Source organism: Schistocerca piceifrons, chromosome 9 (assembly GCF_021461385.2).
Source record: "Schistocerca piceifrons isolate TAMUIC-IGC-003096 chromosome 9, iqSchPice1.1, whole genome shotgun sequence".
Lineage (NCBI taxonomy): Eukaryota > Metazoa > Arthropoda > Insecta > Orthoptera > Acrididae > Schistocerca > Schistocerca piceifrons.
The window spans coordinates 199,774,298-199,797,336 of NC_060146.1; the positions used below are offsets into that span (position 1 = coordinate 199,774,298).

General features: G+C 42.3%; 1 protein-coding gene across 5 annotated transcripts in view; it reads right to left on the minus strand.

Moving 5' to 3' along the window:
* The window catches only part of LOC124717114 (zinc finger protein 239-like), a 57,373-nt gene that overhangs the window by 30,690 nt on the left and 3,644 nt on the right, over positions 1-23,039 (minus strand). For all 5 annotated transcript variants that reach the window (XR_007005710.1, XM_047243832.1, XM_047243831.1 and 2 more), the window contains exons 2-3: positions 14,369-14,431; positions 6,979-7,047 (exon numbers count right to left, since the gene is read on the minus strand). Coding sequence is in view for 4 of the 5 variants with exons in the window: in XM_047243832.1 (XP_047099788.1) it covers positions 6,979-7,047; positions 14,369-14,431 (132 nt within the window). In the remaining variant the exon portion in view is untranslated. The remainder of the gene's footprint in view (positions 1-6,978; positions 7,048-14,368; positions 14,432-23,039) is intronic.

Consider the following 23,039-nt stretch of genomic DNA (forward strand, 5'->3'; position numbering starts at 1 on the left):
CACACTTAATATCCAAACAAATTCAAATAATATCACATCACAGCCAAAACAGATTAAGCGTGGAATATATCAAGGAGACTCATTAAGTCCTTTGTGGTTCTGCCTTGCTCTGAACTCACTATCCAACATGCTAAATAATACAAATTATGGATACAATATTACTGGAACATACCCACACAAAATCACACATCTGCTATACATGGATGATCTAAAACTACTGGCAGCAACCAATCAACAACTCAACCAATTACTAAAGATAACAGAAGTATTCAGCAATGATATAAATATGGCTTTTGGAACAGACAAATGTAAGAAAAATAGCATAGTCAAGGGAAAACACACTAAACAAGAAGATTACATATTGGATAACCACAGCGACTCCATAGAAGCGATGGAAAAAACAGATGCCTATAAATATCTAGGATACAGACAAAAAATAGGAATAGATAATACAAATATTAAAGAAGAACTAAAAGAAAATATAGACAAAGACTAACAAAAATACTGAAAACAGAATTGACAGCAAGAAACAAGACAAAAGCTATAAATACTTATGCTATACCAATATTGACCTACTCATTTGGAGTAGTGAAATGGAGTAACACAGACCTAGAAGCACTCAATACACTTACACGATCACAATGCCACAAATATAGAATACATCACATACATTCAGCAACAGAAAGATTCACATTAAGCAGAAAGGAAGGAGGAAGGGGATTCATCGACATAAAAAACCTACATTATGGACAGGTAGACAATTTAAGAAAATTCTTTATAGAACGAGCAGAAACTAGCAAAAAACAAAAAGCAATCACTCATATAAATACATTGGCTACACCACTGCAATTTCATAACCACTTCTACAATCCTTTAGATCACATAACATCAACAGATACGAAGAAAGTAAATTGGAAAAAGAAAACACTACATGGCAAGCACCCGCATCTTCTAACACAGCCACACATCGATCAAGACGCATCCAACACATGGCTAAGAAAAGGCAATATATACAGTGAGACGGAAGGATTCATGACTGCAATACAGGATCAAACAATAAACACCAGATATTACAGCAAGCATATTATTAAAGATCCCAATACCACAACAGATAAATCCAGACTTTGCAAACGACAAATAGAAACAGTAGATCACATCACAAGTGGATGTACAATACTAGCAAATACAGAATACCCCAGAAGACATGACAATGTAGCAAAAATAATACATCAACAACTTGCCATAAAACATAAACTAATAAAACAACACGTTCCCACATACAAGTATGCACCACAAAATGTACTGGAGAATGATGAATACAAATTATACTGGAACAGAACCATTATAACAGATAAAACAACACCACATAACAAACCTGACATCATACTCACCAATAGAAAGAAGAAATTAACACAACTAATCGAAATATCCATACCCAATACAACAAATATACAGAAGAAAACAGGAGAAAAAATTGAAAAATACATCCAATTGGCTGAGGAAGTCAAGGACATGTGGCATCAGGATAAAGTTGACATTATACCGATTATACTATCAACTACAGGAGCCATACCACACAATATCCACCAGTACATCAACGCAATACAGCTACATCCAAACGTATATATACAACTACAGAAATCCGCAGTTATTGATACGTGTTCAATAACCCGAAAGTTCCTAAATACAATGTAACATATACCGTACAGTTAAAAGGAAGTCACGCTTGATCAAGGTCCGTGTCACTTTCTATTTTTAACCAGACTTAACGTCTGAGAAAGTAAAGAAATAATAATAATAATAATAATAATAATAATAATAATAATAATAATAATGAACCATTTGCAAAGATAATAAGAACAGTGTCCCAACATTTTAAATGAATGTCAAAAGATATGTTAAGTCCCAAAAAGCAAAAGAAGTGTCATCTAATCACTCAAGTTGGCTTGAACATTTTACAGTGGTGTTGCCCAACATGAAAATACATGGTTCCTGTGGGAAAAGCTGTTCAGGCTGACTGTGCAAGCAATGGAGTGACTCACAGAATTGGATCATACTTCAGTCCTAATCCTGGATGGATGATGGTGAATCATTACAATGAAATTTAAGTCCAAAATAAAAAGCATATTTTTCATCAGGAGTCTTCAAATTTATTAGATGCAACCAGCCACAATTTCATCTCCTGTTCCAAACTCTTCATCTCAGTAAAGTACCCACACACATCCACCTTAACTATTATTGTGTGTATCCTAATCTCCATCTTCTTCTACAATCACATCTCTCTACAGCTCTCTCTTCTTTGAGTTAATGTTTTTCAGTCATTCCTATCCTCAACAATCCTACACGGAAGAGGGGAGGCGATCGAGACACCCTTGAAGACGTCGTTCAAGAAGGCTGGTCCATTGAGAGCTGTAGTAGATTGCAAAATCGTCCACAAAGAGGGAGCCCGAGACATCAGGAAGGAGACAATCCATAATTGGATTTATGGCAATGGCAAACAGTACAACACTTAGCACAGAGCCCTGGGGTACCCCGTTTTCTTGGGAGTAAGTACGGGAGAGAGTAGTGTTCACCCGCACTCTAAATGTGCGCTCCGCCATAAATTCGCGAAGAAAAAGGGGCAGCCGACCTTGAAAGCCCCAAGAGAACAGTGTGCGGAGGATGCCTGTCCGAGAAAATTGTTCATGATAAGTGGAGAGAGTAACAAGATGGTCAACTGCAGAACGATGTTTTCGGAAACCGCATTGGGCAGGTGTTAAAAGACTGTGGGACTCCAACCACCAAGCTAAATGGCAATTCACCATACACTCCAAAACCTTACATACACTACTCATGAGAGAAATGGGGCAATAGCTAGACGGGAGATGTTTGTCCTTTCCAGGTTTCGGAACAGGAACAACGATAGCTTCCCGCCATCGTCTGGGAAAAGTACTGTCGGTCCAAATTCGATTATAAAGGTGAAGGAGGTAATGCAGACTATGGTATGATAAATGCAGCAACATTTGGATGTGGATACCATGCGGTCCTGGGGCGGAGGAGCGAGAAGAAGAGAGTGCATGTTGGAGTTCCCACATGGCGAAAACAGTATTATAGCTTTTGCGATTTTGAGCGAAGGAAGCAAGTGGTTGCACTTCCGCTGCATGTTTCTTCGGGAGAAACTCTGGCAGGTAATTTGAAGAGCTCAAAATCTCAGCAAAGTGTTGACCCAATGAGTTAGAAATTGCGACAGGGTCCACTAATGTATCATGCGCGACAGTGAGCCCATAGACCGGGGAGAAACTAGGCGCGCCAGATAACTGTTGAATCAGACTCCAAAATTCCGAGGAGGGAGCGAAGGTGTTAAATGAGCTAGTAAAGAAGTCCAAGCTTGACTCCTTGCTATTGCGGATGATGTGACGGCACTGCTTATAGTGGATACAGTTGGCCAAAGTAGGATGGTGGTGGAAAACGCGGAGAGCACGCCGCCGCTCACGTATTGCGTCACGGCATGCCTCGTTCCACCAAGGAACTGGGGGGCGCCGGGGCAATTCGGAGGTGCGAGGTATTGAACGTTCCGCACCTGTTAGAATAATGTCTGTGATATGAGTGACCACATTGTTGACGCTAGGAAAGTGACGGTCATCGAATGTCGCTAGAGACGAAAAAAGTGTCCAATCAGCTTGGGCAAACTTCCAGTGTCATGGGCGCATATATGGCAGTTGTGGCTGCAATCGAAGGACACGTGGAAAGTGGTCACTCGAGTGTGTATCAGCAAGGGCGAACCATTCGAAGCGCCGAGCTAGCGGAACAGTACCGGCTGAAAGGTCCAAATGAGAGAAATTTGTCGTGGAGGCAGACAAAAATGTAGGTTCCCCAGTGTTGAGGCAAACAAGATCCACTTAGTGGGAGACATCTATCAATAGTGAGCCACGCGGACAAGGATGTGGAGATCCCCAAAGCGGGTGGTGGGCACTGAATCCCCAACCAGCAAATAGGGGGGTGGAAACTGACCAAGAAGATGAAGGAGATCAGCTCGTGCCATTGGTGTGGACGATGGAATGTATACAGTACAAAGAGAGAAGGTGTATCCAGAAAGGGAAAGACGGACAGTGACAGCTTGGAAGGAAGTGTTTAAGGGGATTGGGTGATAATGGAGAGTATCATGGAGAAGAATCATGAGTCCTCCATGTGCTGGAGTGCCTTCAAGAGAGGGGAGATCAAATCGGACTGAGTGAAAATGGGGGAAAACAAAGCGGTCATGGGGAAACACCTTTGTTTCCTGAAGACAGAAGATGACCGGAGAGTAAGAGGATCGACAATTCATCCCGATTGGCTCAAATGCCGTGGATATTCCAATGGATAATGGACATAGGGTGGACAGAAAATGGAAGAATGTGACCAAGGTTGCCCTCAACTCAACGACTGCTCAGAGCTTGCAACCGACAGCGTGGAACGGCATTCAGCCAAAGGCAGAAGATCCTGATCCATAGGTTGTTCAGGAGCAGCTCCTGCCACCAGCGATCGGCCAGTTGATCGGCCGCCAGCAGTGCACCTCGGCGACACAGAAGACGGCCGAGGGTGGCTACCACCAGGTGGTGCTGTAGAGGAGACACGCCGTGGTGAAGAAGGAGAGGAACTTGGTTTCTTATTAGCCTTCTTGGAAACAGGATGTTTAGATGAAGGAGGAACCGATGGTTGTGAAGTTGGGGTACGTAAAAAATCTTCACGAGTAGGCTCTTTTTTCGAAGTCCGGGTGTCTGACTTTTGGGCTCGAGATTTAGCAGAACCCAATGAAGGGTGAGCCATAGAGTGAGCAGGCGAAAGTGGGGAGGTTGAATGGGTGATCTTTGCACTGGCCGATCTGACGACCGTGGCACTAAAGGTGAGATCACAAGTCTGCATGGCCGCCTCCTTTGTTGGCCGAGGAGAGGCAAGGACAGTGCTGTATTGACCTGTCTGAGGCACATTGGGCTTTCGACTGGTGAATAATTTTCGAGCAGCAGAGGTCGACACCTTTTCTTTCACTCTGATTTCCTGAATGAGCTTTTCGTCTTTAAAAATGGGGCAATCTCTAGAGGAAGCAGCGTGGTCACCCATACAGTTGATGCAACGAGGGGATGGAGGTGGACAAGCACCCTAGTGGGCATCCTTGCCACACGTAACACATTTGGCCGAATTGGAACAGGACTGGCTGGTATTATTGAACCGCTGACACCGATAGCAACGCGTAGGGTTTGGGATGTAAGGGCGTACGGAAATTATCTCATAGCCCGCTTTTATGTTCAATGGGAGTTCAACTCTGTCAAATGTCAAGAAGACAGTATGGGTTGGAACGATGTTCATGTCTACCCTTTTCATGACACTAGGAACAGCCGTTACGTCCTGGTCAGACAGGTAGTGTCGAATTTCCTCGTCGGACAATCCGTCAAGGGAGCGTGCATAAACGACCCCACGTGAGGAATTTAAAGTGCAGTGCACTTCCACCCGGACAGGGAAGGTGTGTAGCAGTGAAGTACGCAGCAATTTTTGTGCCTGTAGAGCACTGACCATTTCTAACAACAAGGTGCGATTTCGTAATCTGGAACAAGACATTACAGGACCTGCAATTGCGTCAACACCTTTCTGAATAATGAAAAGGTTGACCGTGGAGAAGTTGTGACCTTTGTCAGACCGAGGAACAACAAGGAACTGTGGCAACGATGGAAGAACTGTCTGTGGCTGAGACTCATTGAACTTACGCTTGTGAGCAGACATAGTAGAAGATGAGGAAACCATTGCGGAAGTATCCCCCATGATTACCGGCATCTCCGATGGCACGCTCCTCCCTTGTGGGGGCTCTCTCTGAGGGCACTCCCACCTTAGGTGATTGTTCACACCTCAGATCACACCTCCCGAGAAACAGATGGAGGGATCAATCGGCACTTTCGGAAGGTGTCAGCTCGGGTAATCACCCCTCCCTGGGCCTGGCCGTTACCAGGGGGTACGTATGTGTCCTACCTGTCTACCCGGGGCAGGGAATTATGCGTTACCCCGTCACCAGCTACGCATGGAAATGCATGGTTCGGCCTTCAGACACGCACAGGGAGGAAAAAAGAGAAAGGGAAAAACAAAGAAAGGGAAAGGAAAGAAGAGAGGTCTCAAACACCGCAGCGGAGAAAAGGGTAAAGAGAAGAGGTAAGGAAAAGAGAAGGACAAAGGAAGGACGAAGACTTGCAAGCAGAGAAAGCAAAGAATGTGTTACATTTTCGAGCATCCGTCTCCGGACGTAGGCACAAAACATACTCCCAGAGGGGGAGAAAGGGAAGGAAAGAGGCGGAGGTGTGGAGGGGGGAGGATGAAGATGGGGGATGGGGAAGGATGCGGAAAAGGAAGGTATGCAGCCCGGAAAGGAAGGAGGGCCACATTAACTCGGGGTCCCGTGCTCGCTACATATGTATCCACAAAAGAGTTGTGGGTCCCCTGGGGGGAAATTTGAACTTGGTACACTTACTCATTTCTGAGAAGAAGGGACTGTTAAAAGTCAGAAAGACAGACAAACAACAATGGGTTTGTCTGCTCCATGAGAGTGAGTTACGGACGTGCTGAAGAAACTGAAGTGGCAGGTATTTGAAGATGGTTTGTGTATAACTTGAAAGCCTTCTTACCTTCGTTCAAGAGCCAACTTCCAGTGATGAGTCTAGAAATATAATACAACCTCACTAGCACTGTTCCCATAGCGACCATAAAGATGAGATTAGATCAATTACAGTGTGTACAGAGGTGCTGAAGAAACCATTCTTCCCCTGCTCCACATTTGAATGGAACAGGAAGAAGCCCTAATACCTGATACAATAGGAAGCACTCTCTGCCATGCATTTCACAGTGATTTGCAGAGTAAGGGTGTAGATGCAAATGCAAAGGAGTGGTTAACAGATATATGAAGTTCCTTCCATCATACTGTGCTAAGTGGCTCGCAGAAAATAAATTTTTATGTAAAGACAGATGAATCTTAGTACTTACCGAGTTTTCTTCTTGAACAGATATGTACTCGAACTCTAGCTCAGGAGATGCCAATGGGCCAGCTTCCATCTAAAAATTAAAAAAAAATTAAGTCACTAGGTAAGGTATAAGTATAAGAAACACAGATGAAATCAGTCTACACAATACAAATGATTATTTCATTTCAATTCCAAATCTGTGCTAGGCTGGGGCTCAAAGCCCAATTTCCCACTTATTGCGAGAACTGTGACAAACTAACACTAAAAATGAATTAAATGCACTGAAATTAAATGAGCTGAGCAGAGGGGCTGTAACCAGTCCTTCATATTGCAGGTTCGGTGGCATTTCTATACAGTTTTTACTGGTATCAGGCAATGTCCATATCACTGAAGCTAAAATTGCAACCTGCCACAATTTCTGAATGAATGATTTATTTCACCATAATTACTCATAGTTTTAGGCCTGGGCTCATCATCAGATGGCACCAAGGATTTCTTGTAAGAATTTCACATTTTTGTCCTATGTTTGCTGTGCAGCTGCAGTAATATTCTTCATATTCACTTTGATACAGTTTGGAATCACTTTTATTATTAGACAATATTTGTTTAATGCAACTGGAAATTATGATTTTTGAAATCATGCACAGTTCTCTAAGCCTGGTGAGATAACAACATTATTTTATCAATCACAGTTTCATATGCCACAGCTGTTTTCATAAATATCACTGAGGAAGAAACTGCAACTAGAATAACTGTAGGAAAACGTCCCCCTTTTTAGGTCAGACAGGCATCACATGCATGAAGCAGCTACTTGGACTGCAGAGTATGTGTGGGGCAAATATGTGTCTTTTTTAGGATAGAGAAATCCCTCCATAGGTCCAGTAAGATACTATGAGGGTGTACTGAAAAGTAATGCCTCCGAATTCAGTATGTGAAAACTCTCACACATTTGAAACATAACTATCATCATTAACATTTTACATCTTTATTCTTCATGTCTACATATTTATTTCTCAATTCAGTCACTCTGGTGCTGAACGCATTTCTCCCAACAAGAGACCATTTTGTTGTTACCATCACTATAGAATGTTTGACTTTGTTATCAGAGCCACAACCTCACCTCTGCTTGCACCGCTTCATCACTATCAAAGTGAGGTCCTTGAAGTTGATATTTAAGTTTTGGAAACAGATGAAAATCACATGGGGCTAAGTCAGGACTGTGTGGAGGCTGATTGATGACAGTGAACCCAGGGCTTCAGATGTCAGTGCTCATTTGTGGTCTGGCTTAGCCACACTGAAGCAGATGATGTCTCATATGTGACTCCTGTTACAGACTTGATTACAGCACTCTGTTTCTTACCCACTGATGTAGTTATGTTACACACTGCCTTGTTACAAGCCACAATTTGGAAGCCTCTACTAGCAGAAGGTTGCAGCTTACATCAATGAAGTAGGAAATCAACAGAGTGATGTGCAAGACACTTAATACTTCAAGTGATATTGAGAACAGAATAAAAAAAATTAAGAGGCATTACACTTGAACACAGCCTTGCACAGTTAAAGAGTCGCACTCTTCGTAGCAGACTGGAGAAAGAAAACGTTAATATAATATCAATTAACTGCAGGAGCGTCAATGGAAAGGTCCTAGAACTAGTCTCCTTTCTAAATGGTAACAATTTCCACAAAATACTAGGTACAGAAACCTGGCCTAAACACAGTGTCAATAGCAATGAAACAGCAAACACCGACTGTAATGTATATCACAAAGACATGTTGAACACTGCTAGTGGAGGTAGGGTTATAGCCATAAAGAAAATATGATAATATCCATCCAGGTTAGTACAGATTCTGAATGAGAAATGATTTGTGTAAAGATAAGTGTTAATGGAGGTTCAAACACAGTCATTAGGTGCTCTTACAATCCCCCTGCCTCTGGAGAAGTAGTAGCGGAACATTTGAGGGCAAACTTGGACAATATTTTGTGTAAATTTCCTACTCATGTTATAGATTTAGGTGAAGATTTCAACTTACCAGCTGTATACTAGAAGCTTCAAGTGGTTAGGGACAGGGAATTGTTTGAAATTGTTCTAAATGCATTATACGAAAATTATCTTGAGTAATTAATCAGAGAGGAATTGTGGAATCAACATCTTAATCTGCTGGTGACAAACACAATCAAACTTTTCACCTCAATTTAGAGCACAGAATTAGTCTTCATAAGGCCATTACAACAACACTAAATACAGCTGTAAATGGGGATATAAAGAAAGAAAGAAAGATCTTTCTTCTTAACCTTATGCCATCCGGTGATACCACAATGGTGTTGTACCCAAAATAGCGGTCAATGGCCAGTGACACCTCAGTGGTGTCGTGAGCATAGTATCGCGCACTGGCCGGTGACAGCACTTTAGTATCTTTTGCATTCTGTTGGTGATTTGTTTAGGTAACAATAAGTTACATATAAGTACTTGTGCCCTTTCATCGTAGCAGACGAAAGGGACGATACGGTTATTTATGATGAATAAGTGGACATCTTGTCTGACGTTCCGGACAACTTGGCCAATTAAGAAGAAGACATTGGATATAAAAAAAAAATGAAACTGAAGCAGAATCGTCGGAAGCTACTGAAATACATCCAAGAAGAAATCGGCAAATTCTACACTTGCCAACTGATTCAGATGAATCAGATGAAGAAGACAGTGCACAGTGGTCAGACTTTGATTTACTGAGGACCAATAATAAATTTGAAAGATCTCCGGGTCTGAACATATTTCCCAAAGATACACAGAGTGTCAAGAATATCGTAGAATTATATACTGGGAATGATCTATTTGACTATATTAGCAACGAAGCCCAACAATTACTACAGTCAAAATTGCAATAGAAGGAAACAGGATACAAATAATGCCAAATTTGTCAACCTTACAGGACCTGAAATTAGAAAATGGTTTCAGCTTGCTATCCTTATGGGAATTGTAGAAAAAGCAAGGATTGATGATCACTGATCAACGAATCCATTGATAAACACACCGATATCTCGCAAAACGCGCCGGATCCGTTCTGCACACGTGGTGTTCCAGTTGTGTCTAATTTACATGCGCAATTCAGTGTTCCACGTAACATGGACCCCTTACCTCACTTCAGTGGCCTGCCACATGCACTACAGGCATGCTATGCATCAGATAGTTTCCACACGTGTGGCGTTCTCAACCCCCCCCCCCCCCCTCACTTGCAGGGGTCCCCGTTTCCGGTCGCTCAATTGCCTGCCGCTCCCACAGCACTGCCTGTGTCTGCCACGACGGTCTCTTGCACTGTTCTGGAATTGGGTCGTTTCTATCCAGCACTCGTCACTCACGGTCTAGTTTCTGGGCCCCCCCCCCCCCCTCATGTGTCACTCATCCACCTGTTTCCACGGTTACTACTACGGATTCACTCACCTGGTTTAAAACCAGGTCTACCATGCCGGCCTCTGACTTAACCTCAGTTCAGCCGCTACCCCAGGAGACACCGAAGCCACCGTTGTCACCCCCTCCTGGCAGCATGCTGAAGCTACCGCCCTTATATGAAGACAACCCGGCATCGTGGTTCACACTCGTCGAGCATCTGTTCGAGTTACATCGTGTGTCTGATGACAACTCAAAGTTTCTCTGCCTCGTCACACACCTCCACGACCAGTCAGATTTGATTTGTGACCTGCTCCTTTCGCCACCGCCTGCACCAAAATACGAGTTTGCAAAGAAGACTATAATGGAACGACTTGCCTGCTCACCACAAGAGTTAATAATCAAGATTCTCTACAAAGAGCACCTGGGGGAACACACTCCCTCACAACTCTGGCACTGCCTTTGATTTCTCGTGAACGAGCATACCGTGCCCGACGCCATGCTAGGGGCTGTGTGGTCAGCCAGACTACCTACCAATCTACAGATCCATCTGTTACCACACTCGTTCGAGTCCATCGGCCCCCGCTTATGCATCACTGACCAGTTGTATTCACTGCTGCGACAACATCAGCTGGTTCATTCCACACCATTTGCCGGCACAGCCGCCCCCACATACCAACCTTTGGCCGCCAGAGGCAGGGCTCACCACGCCTTCACCTCGTCTACTTCTCCTGGCAGTGTCAGCTCACTCTCTCTGCTGTTGAGCACTCCAGGATCGCCCACACCCCTTACGTCCTGGTCTATGTACTGGAACAAATCAATGAGGACAAGCCGACCCCGCTGTCGCAGTCTCCACCTCCTCCTCACCCTTTCTGCTGGTACCACAAAGTGTTTGGCGACGATGCCAAGAAGTGCAGGTTGCCATGCCAACACCCAAATGCCAACCGCAGGAACTAAGAGACGCCGAGTCCTGCAGGTAATCTAAAAGGCGTCCTCTTACTGTTCACTCGTTCGCCCGGCCGAGTGGTCGTCTCTATGTGACTGACATTGCGTCAGGTCTAGCTTTTGTGGTTGACGCTGGTGCTGACATGTGATCATACCTACTTCGATGGCTCCACCCACTTCTTCACAGACGAAGTTACTTCTACGCGCTGTCAACGCGTCCATGTTAACTATGTTACCTACCTCAGGCACAGTAAAGGTTACAGTGACCCCATCTCCTCCTCTACATCTTCCATGGACATTCTACATTGCCGACATTGATGAATAGATCCTCAGTATGGATTTTTTGTCTCATTACGAACTATATCCGAACGTCATACAGGGTTCACTGCTCCACCACACTACGAACACTCACATACCATGCACATGCACCTATGTCCAACATTCTGTTTCCACCGCAACATACGATATCATACGCGAATGCTCCACCCTCGTGGGCAACATTGTGACCTGTATTACCGACCAACTGTCAGAATAAGACTCGGCGACGCAACTCTGCCAGGACAACGAGAAACTAAAACAATGCATCGCATCCACTTACAGCAAGCTTGTCGTGGCTCGTACCTCACTTCTGCAACTGGAGTCCACGGTGCTGCCACATAAACAAGATTGCTCGGCTGAGCCTAGCTCAAACTCTCGCCTTCACACAGCAACTGGTCTTCACCAATCCACCTCGTCCCCAAACATGACAGATCTTTTCAAATATATGGCGATTACAGACACTTAAATGCTCATACTGTCATGGGCAATTACCCAGTGCCAAACATCAATGACTTCACTCGTATGTTATCGGGCGCCACAATTTCCATTGTTATCGACTGTAAACGCGCCTACCACCAGATTCCCATGACGCCAGAAGACATTCCTAAGACAGCTATTATCATGCCGATCGGTTTATTCCAATACCACTTCATACTGTTTGGCCTAAAAAATGCGGCACAAACGTGGCAATGTTTCATTGACTATCTTGCGACAGTTCAAGTTTCGCTTTGCTTATCTGGACGACATTCTTGTTTTCAGCAGCTCAGTGGAGGAACATGAAAATCATCTGTCTACAGTCCTCCAGACCTTGAACTCCAATGGTGTCGAGGTGAACAAAGACAAGTTTCAGTTGCGCCAGGTGTGAGTCTCCTAGGTTACACCGTCTCTGCTGATGGAATACAGCCTCCCAAATCTCGTGTGCAGGCTATCACATCTCTGCTGCCCCCAGCTACTTACAAAGAGCTATGCCGTTTCCCCGGCACCATCAATTACTATCATCGCCATCTGGCTTCCACCGCCACTGTTCAGGCACCCCTGATGGACGCGCTATCAGGCAAACAAACTTCAGGTATCAAACCCCTCTCTTGGACTGCTCCAATGCTAGAGGCCTTCAAGGCTCTGAAGACTTCTTTAGCTCACGCTGTGACACTCGTCCACCCCGACCCCTCGGCAAAGTTATTCATCACTATGGCCGCCAGTGACATTGCGATGGGGGCAGTGTTGCAACAACGCAAGGACAACACGATTTCTCCCCTTCATTTCTTCTCTTCTCCAACAATCTATCTATGGCTCAGAGAAAATATTCTGTATTCATTAGAGAGCTGCTTGCTGTTTACGAGGCAATCAAACCTTTCCACACTGACGTCTAGAGACATTCATTTTTCGTCCTCACTGATCACAAACCACAGGCAGAAGCGTACTGCAACCCACCCCCTCGACGTTACCGCCACTTTGACCTGGTTTCTCAATTCAAAACGGATGTCCGTTACATCAAGGGTGCAGATAACATTGCTGCGGATTTCTTCTCATGGATCAGTGCTGTTTCCCGCATTGTTGATCTTTCCGAGCTGGTCTCCCTCTAAGCTTCTGACGAAGATTCTCAGGTTCTCCTATTAGACCCACAAACATCACTTGTTTTCACAAAGGCTACATTTCCTGGCTTTTTCGACGAGGTGTGATGTGATTCTTCGACTGGCACCCTACGGCCTTTGCTCCCACCCAGGCTGCACCGACAGGTTTTCGATGCACTGCATAACCTAGCCCACCCGGGCGTTTGAGCCACCACACGTCTGGTGTCAGAACATTTTGTTTGGAAGAATATCAAATGGGACTGGGCACACAGCTGCATCGCTTGCCAGCGCAACAAGATCAGCCACCACACCTGCCTGCCTCTGGGCAAGTTCGACATTCCCGCAGGACGATTCCATCGTGTACATATTGATCTGATCGGGCCTCTTCCTCCTTTGGAGGGCCATATATCTTAACTATCGACTGTTTGTCTCGCTGGGTCGAGGCTGTCCCTCTCCCTAACATTGCTGCCGAGACAGTAGCCAAGGCTTTCATTGGCTCACGGGTCGCTCGTTTCGGGTGCCCGACCACTATCACCACCGATCAGGGTCGACACTTCGAATCCTCCCTTTTCACCATCCTCTGCAATATCTGCAGTATTAAAAAAATACACACTACCACCTATCACCCACAAAGCAATGAGTTGGCAGAGAGGTGTCACCGCACCCTCCAGACGGCCCTTCGATGCGATGATTGTCTCTGGTAGGAAGCTCTCCCATGGGTGCTACTTGGTCTACGCTCAACCTATAAACCTGACCTACAGGGGACTAAATCCAAATTTGTTTTCGGCAAGAATCTGGTCCTACCATCCTCAACATGACATCAAGTGGTTTACATCTGTGTGCTGATTTTAAAGACAAAGCAAACTCACAAACAAGTAGGTTAAATTCACATAGTATAACTGTTAAGAGTTAAAACAATTAAAAAAAGTTAAACTTTTACTATATTCTCAAAAGATAAGCAAGTTCTACAGGATACAGCTTACAGGTGAGAAAATCGGTCTGAGTAACAAAATATCTGACGATGGCTGGTGACAGCCTCAATCAACAATTTATGTTTGAAATATTATGTGATTGTGCTAAATGATAACCTGATTTAATAAGACTTATTCTTTTAACTTTCTTAATAACATTCTTGCCAGTTTTATTCTTGACTTACTGTTTGAAGCAACATAATTGCTCATGTTATATTACTTACTGGCTCTTGTTTGACAGAGGTTGCACCACAGAAAGAATTTTGATGTTTTTCTGGTGCCGCCATCTGAAAAAGAAACACCATATGTGAAGGAACTATCGAGAGCAATCCAAGGCCAAATCATGAGCCATAAGTAAAGTAGGTGAAAAGTTCTAGATTTATGTACCATGGAATTCCAGGATGTACTTGAAGCAGTGCTTTTTATTTTGTTTGACTAAAGCTTCACCCAGTTTATTACTGTTTGGTGGAAGCTGACAATTAAGACAGTCTTTGAAACATTAATTGTTCTATACATATATAGATACAGTGAATAGGGGACCAACTATAAGTTTACTGGAACTATTTTCTGTTTGAAAGAATTTAGATCTTTTTTAAGTTGCCCTTAGTTTCCTAAGACACGAAAATACAGATATTTCATAAATTCAAGTCAAAATGAAAGGAATACCTTGTTGGCTACTCATTTTCTAAATTATTATCTCAACACCTAGAGTAAAAATCTGTAAAACATTGGAGGAAACCAAGTTCACTGGATATAACCTTTCATGATACAGCATCAAATATCTTCTGTTCTTCAATGGCGATTACTTACCTTATGAAGCCACAAAAGATCTAATATTCACTGAATAGTCTAAAATAGCAGACTTTCTCTTAATCTACATCTACATACATATCTTCACTGTACTGTGCATAGCAGAGGATACTCCCAAGTGTACCAGTTATTAGCGATTCTTCCTGTTCCATTCACACATGGAGCACAGGAAGAGTGATTGCTTCAATGTCTTTGTGCACACTGTGGTTAGGCTGCTCTTGTCCTCAGGATATTTCTACAAGTAGTATCAATTACATACTGTCTTTGGTGATTGTAATTAAAGTCTTATTTAGACCAAACATGTTTCACATTACTTTTCAGCACCTTCAGTGGTCATGGTAACAATGATTTTTCTAACAAATATGTCTGTCAATTTCATAAAGAAGCTACCATTTTCAATTATTACTATTGCTAATAAACTGTATTAAATCTCTATTATCACTCAGATTTTTTCTACTTCATTTCTTTCTACACCTAAGTCCAATTTTAGTAAGCTGCACTTCACTGCATGAAATGTGTTTTTATTTTCATGTTGGGTATAACCACTTACACCTCAAAACAATGTGAGGGAGGTTTTAAATTTACCTGTACATTGTCTGTCTGCAGCAGTTTGCCTTGAAAATGCCGAAATATCGGCGGTCGCTGTTAATATTACCTGGCTGAATTCCCATAAGTTGTTTGAACCTCAAAACAAGTTTCTTCCTCTGTATAAAATGTTCAAATAACTCTCGAGAATGCAACCAGGTGACATCTTCAACAAACACCAAAATGTCAACAGAAGCACACCCTGTCATTTTCAAGACACTAATGTAATGAGAGGGCATTGTGCAAGTAAATTTAAAATCCATGTATGCAGACCATATGATGAACGGCAACATGCACACCATAAATACTAATGTCATCACGCAACAAACATGATCAACATCTGAAGTTATCGATAGTGAATACTAACAACTAATGTGTGAGGTAGCATCAACTCTGCTTACTTAATAACTCTATCCCAATAGCTGGAAGTAATTGCCAGGATATCTGTGTTACATTTTTTTTATTTTTTAACTTGGCTAGATTAGGACCTTCCCATCCTCTCTTAAATACATTCCCTTTTTTTACATCATAGTTATGTAAGAAATAATGATAGTTTTAATATGACCAATATAATGAACTGTCTTGAGTGTCTGTAGAGGCAATGTAAATAAATAATAATGACTAAGAACTAATAAAGTTACAGTAGTACTGGCAGTATTTCTATGCTATTGCTGCTGCTGCCACAAACGATGATGATGATGATGATGATGATGATAACTACAATAACAATAACAACAACAACAACAACGATTAATGGCAGATATAAAAACTATTTACAGATGTACAAAATACACATTTTCTGATATATTGAGTTCCAGGGAAGGGAAATTTAAGAAGATGCCACCAGCTAAAAACACTGGGAAATGAGGATCTGGTTGGAAACAATGAAGTAAAGGGGTAACATGTGCGTACAGAGATAACGATAGTCATTATTATTGCTTCAGTAGATATGTCATTAACTGTCTTTTTAAACTGGAAATGTTATTCAGCTCTCTAGTATAATGAGGGAGTTATTCCAGGGACAGGTTCTTGCTACTGAAAAGGACTTCGAGGAGAAAATGGCTCATTGATGGAGTGTGACAGAAAGGATTTAGCCCTGATGAGAATGGGTGTTTCTGGCATGTTGTTCAGACAAGAGCATTAAGGTCAAGGAAATATGTGAGGGACAGTGTATGCTGATAAGACAGTACAGAAGACAGAGTGTATGGAAATCTCTGCACTTGGCTGCACATTGCCAGAACTCCTGTGCATATGATGGTGAAATATAATGAAAGAGTTGAACACAACATTTACATTGAACACGGGCATTCATAAGCAGTTTCAGGCACTGTCAGCTTCTCTGTGAATGACTTTGCAGGACGTCATCACTGTAGTCAGTGATTGGAAGTGTAAGTATTTGCAGAAGTTTCTTTTTTCAGATCAAGAGGGAAGAGCTTTTTAGATTTTTGAGGGGAATGGAGAGATCCTGATGTCCTCTTCCACATTGCAGTTGCTTTCTCAACCCAGTTTAGATTTTCATCTGTTACTACTCCTGGACTCTTTGCCTTAGTCACACTTAGAACTAAAGATGGTAGGTATGTATTCTGTAGGATGACTGGTGGCAAGGCAGTGTTCTGAAATAGCAGATTTGTTCCGCTGTTTAAGAGTGAGTGACACTTCTGATCAATATATCATCCTTTACGGTCCTAATGATCTGACCAAATATGACATGCCACAACTACAAGGAATATGATACATCTAAATGAACACATAATCAGCAAACCACCGTATAGTACATGGTGGAGGGTATCCCCCAGGATTGGTCATACTCTGCAGAAAGATGATGTTAAATGTGTTATTCAACCACCATCTATGACTAGTGCCCTTTTGGGTTCTCTAAAGAATGATCTTTGTTTGCATAAGGCAAGTATCTATTGTGTTCCTTGCAGCTGTGGCACATCATATATTGGTCAGATGATCAGGACCGTGGAGGACTGGTGCAGTGGGCACAAGCCTTACAAATACTTAGAACAGTCAGCAAAACTATTAATGAATACACTGGCTTAGCACTGGTCATCCTCTGGATGTTCTGCCACACACTTCCAGCTAACATTGTTGTAAGGGAAGAACCATTACAGTCACTGAAGATGGTATTTAACCTACATTACTATTGTAGACTCACTTTGTTGGGGTAGTTTGCATCTATCTTCAAGTGCTGCCAAGCGAGTTTTTTCACAACCTTTGTGACACTCTCCCATGGGTCAAACAAACCTGTGTCCATTTGTACTGCCCTTCTTTGTACTCGTTCAATATTGCCCGGTAATCATGGCTGGTTCAAATCCCAGGCACTTGAGCAGCATTTTAGAATGGGTCACACATGTGATTTGAAAGAGATTTTCTTTGTAGATGGATTTCATTTTTCCAGTATTTTTCAATGAACCAATGTCTGATATCTGTTTTACCTACATTTTAACCTATGTGACTGTTGCATTTCATATCTCTACAAATTGTTATACCCAAATATTTGTAAGAGTGGACTGATTCCAATTGTGACTCTACTGATACTGTAGTCATATGATACTGTGTTTCCTCATTTTGTGGAGTGCGCAATTTTACATTTCTGAACATTTAAAGCAACTGGTCAACCTTTGCATAATTTTCAAAACTTATCAAGATCTAACTGAATATTTGTGCAGCTTTTTCAGCCAGTACTTCACCACAAGTAACAGCATCACCCATGAAAACACCGCGGTTACTATTAACATTGTCTGCATGGTAATCAATTAAGGGTAGCAACATGCTTCCTTGGGGCACACCCAGTTACTTTTACTCTCCATCTAAGATCACATGCTCTGTCCTCTATCAAGAAATACTCAATCCAGTCAAAATTTTCACTTGATAAACCTACACAATCATAAATTTAATAATAGACGTAAGTGTTGTTAATAATGTAACATGCAAAACTGCAGATTTTTAAAAATATATACAGAGCACAGCAAGCACTTCTAAATACACTACTGGTCATTAAAATTGCTACACCAGGAAGATGACGTGCTACAGACGCGAAATTTAACAGACAGGAAGAAGATGCTGTGATATGCAAATGATTAACTATTCAGAGCATTCACACAAGGTTGGCGCCAGTGGCAACACCTACAACGTGCTGACACGAGGAAAGTTTCCAACCGATTTCTCATACAGAAACAGCAGTTGACCAGCGTTGCCTGGTGAAACGTTGTTGCGATGCCTCGTGTAAGTAGGAGAAATGCGTACCATCACATTTCCGACTTTGATAAAGGTTGGACTGTAGCCTATCGCAATTGCAGTTTATTGTATCGCGACATTGCTGCTCGCGTTGATCGAGATCCAATGACTGTTACCAGTATATGGAATCGATGGGTTCAGGAGGGTAATACAGAACGCTGTGCTGGATCCCAACGGCATCGTATCACTAGCAATCGAGATGACAGGCATCTTATCCGCATGGCTGTAATGGATCATGCAGCCACGTCTCGATCCCTGAGTCAACAGATGGGGACATTTGTGAGACAACAACCTACCATCTGCACGAACAGTTCGACGACGTTTGCAGCAGTATGGACTATCAGCTCGGAGACTATGACTGCGGTTAACCTTGATGCTGCATCACAGACAGGAGTGCCTGCGATGGTGTTCTCAACGACGAACCTGGGTGCACGAATGGCAAAATGTCATTTTTTCAGATGAATCCAGGTTCTGTTTACAGCATCATGATGGTCGCATCCATGTTTGGGGACTTCGCGGTGAAGGCACATTGGAAGCATGTATTCATCATCGCCATACTGGCATATCACCCGGCGTGACTGTATGGAGCGCCATTGGTTACACGTCTTGGTCACCTCTTGTTCGCATTGACGGAAATTTGAACAGTGGACGTTACATTTCAGATGTGTTACGACCCATGGCTCCACCCTTCATTCGATCCCTGCGAAACCCTATGTTTCAGCAGGATAATGCACGTCTGCATGTTGCAGGTCCTGTATGGGCCTTTCTGGATACAGAAAATGTTCGACTATTGCACAGGCCAGCACATTCTCCAGATCTCTCACCTATTGGAAATGTCTGGTCAATGGTGGCCGAACAACTGGCTCGTCACAATGCGCCAGTCACTACTCTTGATTAACTGTGGTGTCGTGTTGAAGCTGCATGGGCAGCTGTACCTGTACACGCCATCCGAGCTCTGTTTGACTCAATGCCCAGGTGTATCAAGGCCGTTATTACGGCCAGTGGTGGTTGTTCTGGGTACTGATTTCTTAGGATCTATGCACCCAAATTGTGTGAAAATGTAATCACATGTCAGTTGTTGTATAATATATTTGTCCAATGAATACCCGTGTATCATCTGCATTTCTTCTTGGTGTAGCAATTTTAATGGCCAGTAGTATTATAACAAAAGCTGTTTGTCTTTATTTATAGTTATTACTGTAATCAACTGAAATGGTTAACTTTAGCAGTATACTCAAGAACAGATTATGTATTTTCTTCACATCTCTGAGAATTCTATGGAACAAAGGAAAAGGAGTCTTTAAAACATTGTGTCAAAAAAAAAAAAAAAAGGAGGAAATGTTTAATGCCATTGTAATACGTATAGTTTTTCTCACGAAATATTTCATGCAGCCCCACTCCTTCACTGATATGTAAGCTTAAAGATAATTTTTTCTAGAATTTGAAGACACAAGTCTTTAAAGTTACTTACAGAAAAGAAATAGGAATGATGGGGACAGTTCTGAAGTTTGCAATTTGCAACTTATCAAAGTACTAAGTATTTTACTTCTTGTAACTTAAAATATATAATTAAAAAAAAACTGGTAGAGAAAGAGAAGAGAGAGAGAGAGAGAGAGAGAGAGAGAGAGAGAGAGAGAGAGAGAGAGAGAGAGAGTGTGTGTGTGTGTGTGTGTGTGTGTGTGTGTGTGTGTGTGTGTGTGTGTGCACGAAGGGTGAAGGGTATTGTACAAACTTAATTATTTACATAGAAAGTTCACCCATCCCAGGAATCTAGTATCTCAACGATTTTTGCCTTTTATCGATACAGGCAAGATATATGTCTACCCATTTCTGAGAAAAAGGGGCCTTAACACGACAGACAGTTGAATAACAAATGACAAAAAATATTTTTTGTACAATATATTTACAAATGAACCATCTCTGGATTTTTTCCTTTGCTTCTATTGTGAACCTCGCTTCCTGCCAAATATCAGCATTTTAGGTCAACCGGAAGCACCCTGCAGGTTTTGCTGAGTGAACCTGTGAGCACTGAAACAAGTAACATAACTAGCCATACCTTTTGATTGTATTAAATTTGAAGGTTAAACTTCTGACACCAGCAATGGACTGTAGGACTTAGTACGTGACAAATTTCAACTAGATGCATCTACCTGTTCCTGAGAAAAAGGGTTCTTAACAGGCAGACAATAAAGTGGTCCTATAAGAATTCCAGTTTTACCAACTGGTGCACAGAAGTAAAAAAAATCACCACATCAATTCATATAAACATTTCAGCATCTCTCGCAAGAGAAATTCATTGGTTTCTTTCTTACCCAAAATAAACTGCAGCTGGAAAGGATGTGTTAAAATCAAACAAGAAATAGCAGGTATAAAGGGATTGTTACTACTACTGCATAACACCAATCAACAAAACAGAAAATTTAAGATACCAAGCAAATTGTCTTCATATACATGTGTAACCAAAGATATTACATCTTGGCAACCTGAAACAACAGAAATTGCCAATGTGAGAGTAACAAGGTAAATTATTTGATGTTGCGCAGAAGTACATCTAAATTTGTGAACTTCTATAGACAGTATAGTGAACAGATTATGACAGCTAGGATAAACACAAAGCCATGAGCCACCACAGCAGTACAAGTATAGGGTGTTTCAGAAAGGACTTTACAACTTTGAAAAATCATATAAATTAATTCATACTACGTACAGAAATGATTGTAGTGTCAATTTGTAGGGAAATACAACAAGTTTTGTTTCACATAGTTCGCTAGTACTGAATCACACCACAAGGTTGTTAGTGGCAGTTGCATTAAAGAAGGCTGCCTTCACTGGACCCGAGTGTGCTAGCCGTGTGTTTTGGTTTGAAGAATCGAAGTAAGTGACAAAATTTCAGCGTAATTTCTGTACCAGGTATGCTAAAGATCCTCCTAGTAGGCCTACAATTTATGAGTGGCATAAATGTTTTGTAGAAACAGAGTGCTAAGTAAGACATGGGAAATCATCAGGTCATCCAAGCACCATCAATGGGATACTTACAACAATTTTTGGGTCGACAGAAGCGTCCGATCCCACGCGTCGGCTTTGACCTGTGACATAAGGGTGTTGTCGTGTGTGACGTCATGACGGCGCGGAGTTTGGTTTGAGTGTGGCTGTCCCCAGTTCTGTTTTATCTTATTTTATTTACTTTTCTGATCTATTTGTTCTATCTCGTGAGGATTTTTTTTTTTAATTTAAAAACACTTATTACTTATTTTAATTATCCATTTCCTCCAATTTCTGTTTTAGTTTATTATATTTATCTTTCTGATCTGTTCGTTCCATCCCGTGAGTTTTTTTTTTTTTTAAAAGACAAAAAACACTAATCAGCTACTGAAGCATCTTTATCTTCTATGGGTTGCAGGGGTTACGACCCCTGGGGAGGTGGGTGGGTATTCATGCATGGCTGTCTTCACTTACACGTTTTAGCTACACAAGGTGTCTAAATTTGTTTATATTTAGTTTGCCCCCCCCCCCCCCCCCCCACCCAAAACATCCCATTTCCCGCGCTTGTCCCGTTAGTGTCAATAGGCTTCTTGTGGAAAGTGTGTGTGTTTGTTTTTGTTTACGCCATATTTGTGAAGTCATGGGTCAAAGCAGACGGGCGGGATCGGACGCTTCCGTATTTCCCAATTTTTGATACCACAGACCAATGAGGAGGACCAAGAATGAAACGTTAACTTCAAGCAAGAAGGCGCACCACGCCACTACCTGGCTGATGTACAGAATTTTCTCAGTGACTGCTTTCCAGGTCAATGGATTGGCTGCGATGTGCCAATCGCACGGCCCCCCTGTTCCCCAGATCTTACACCACTCGATTTTTTTTTAATAGGGTTTCATCAAGAATATCATGTTTGTACCTCTGGTGCCAGCTTCACTACCTGAACTTAGACAAGAATTTACACTGCCACCGAGCAAGTTACACCTGCAATGCTACAGCAAGTTTGGAAAGACTGACTTCCGAGGGGATGTGTGCAGGGTAACCAATGGAAGCCACATACATCTTTAGTTTAAGGTTAAAAAAAACTTTAGGAGTTTCCCTACAAAATAACACTAAACCCAGCTCTATATCTTCTTTCAATAAATTTATATGAATTTTTAAATTTTTTAAGTCCTTTTTGGAACACCCTGTGTACATGACTAATAGATCTCCAAATTATGGCACAGAGATGAGGTGATCCCATTGCCCAGTGGGAAACCACTGCAGCCAACCTCCTGAGA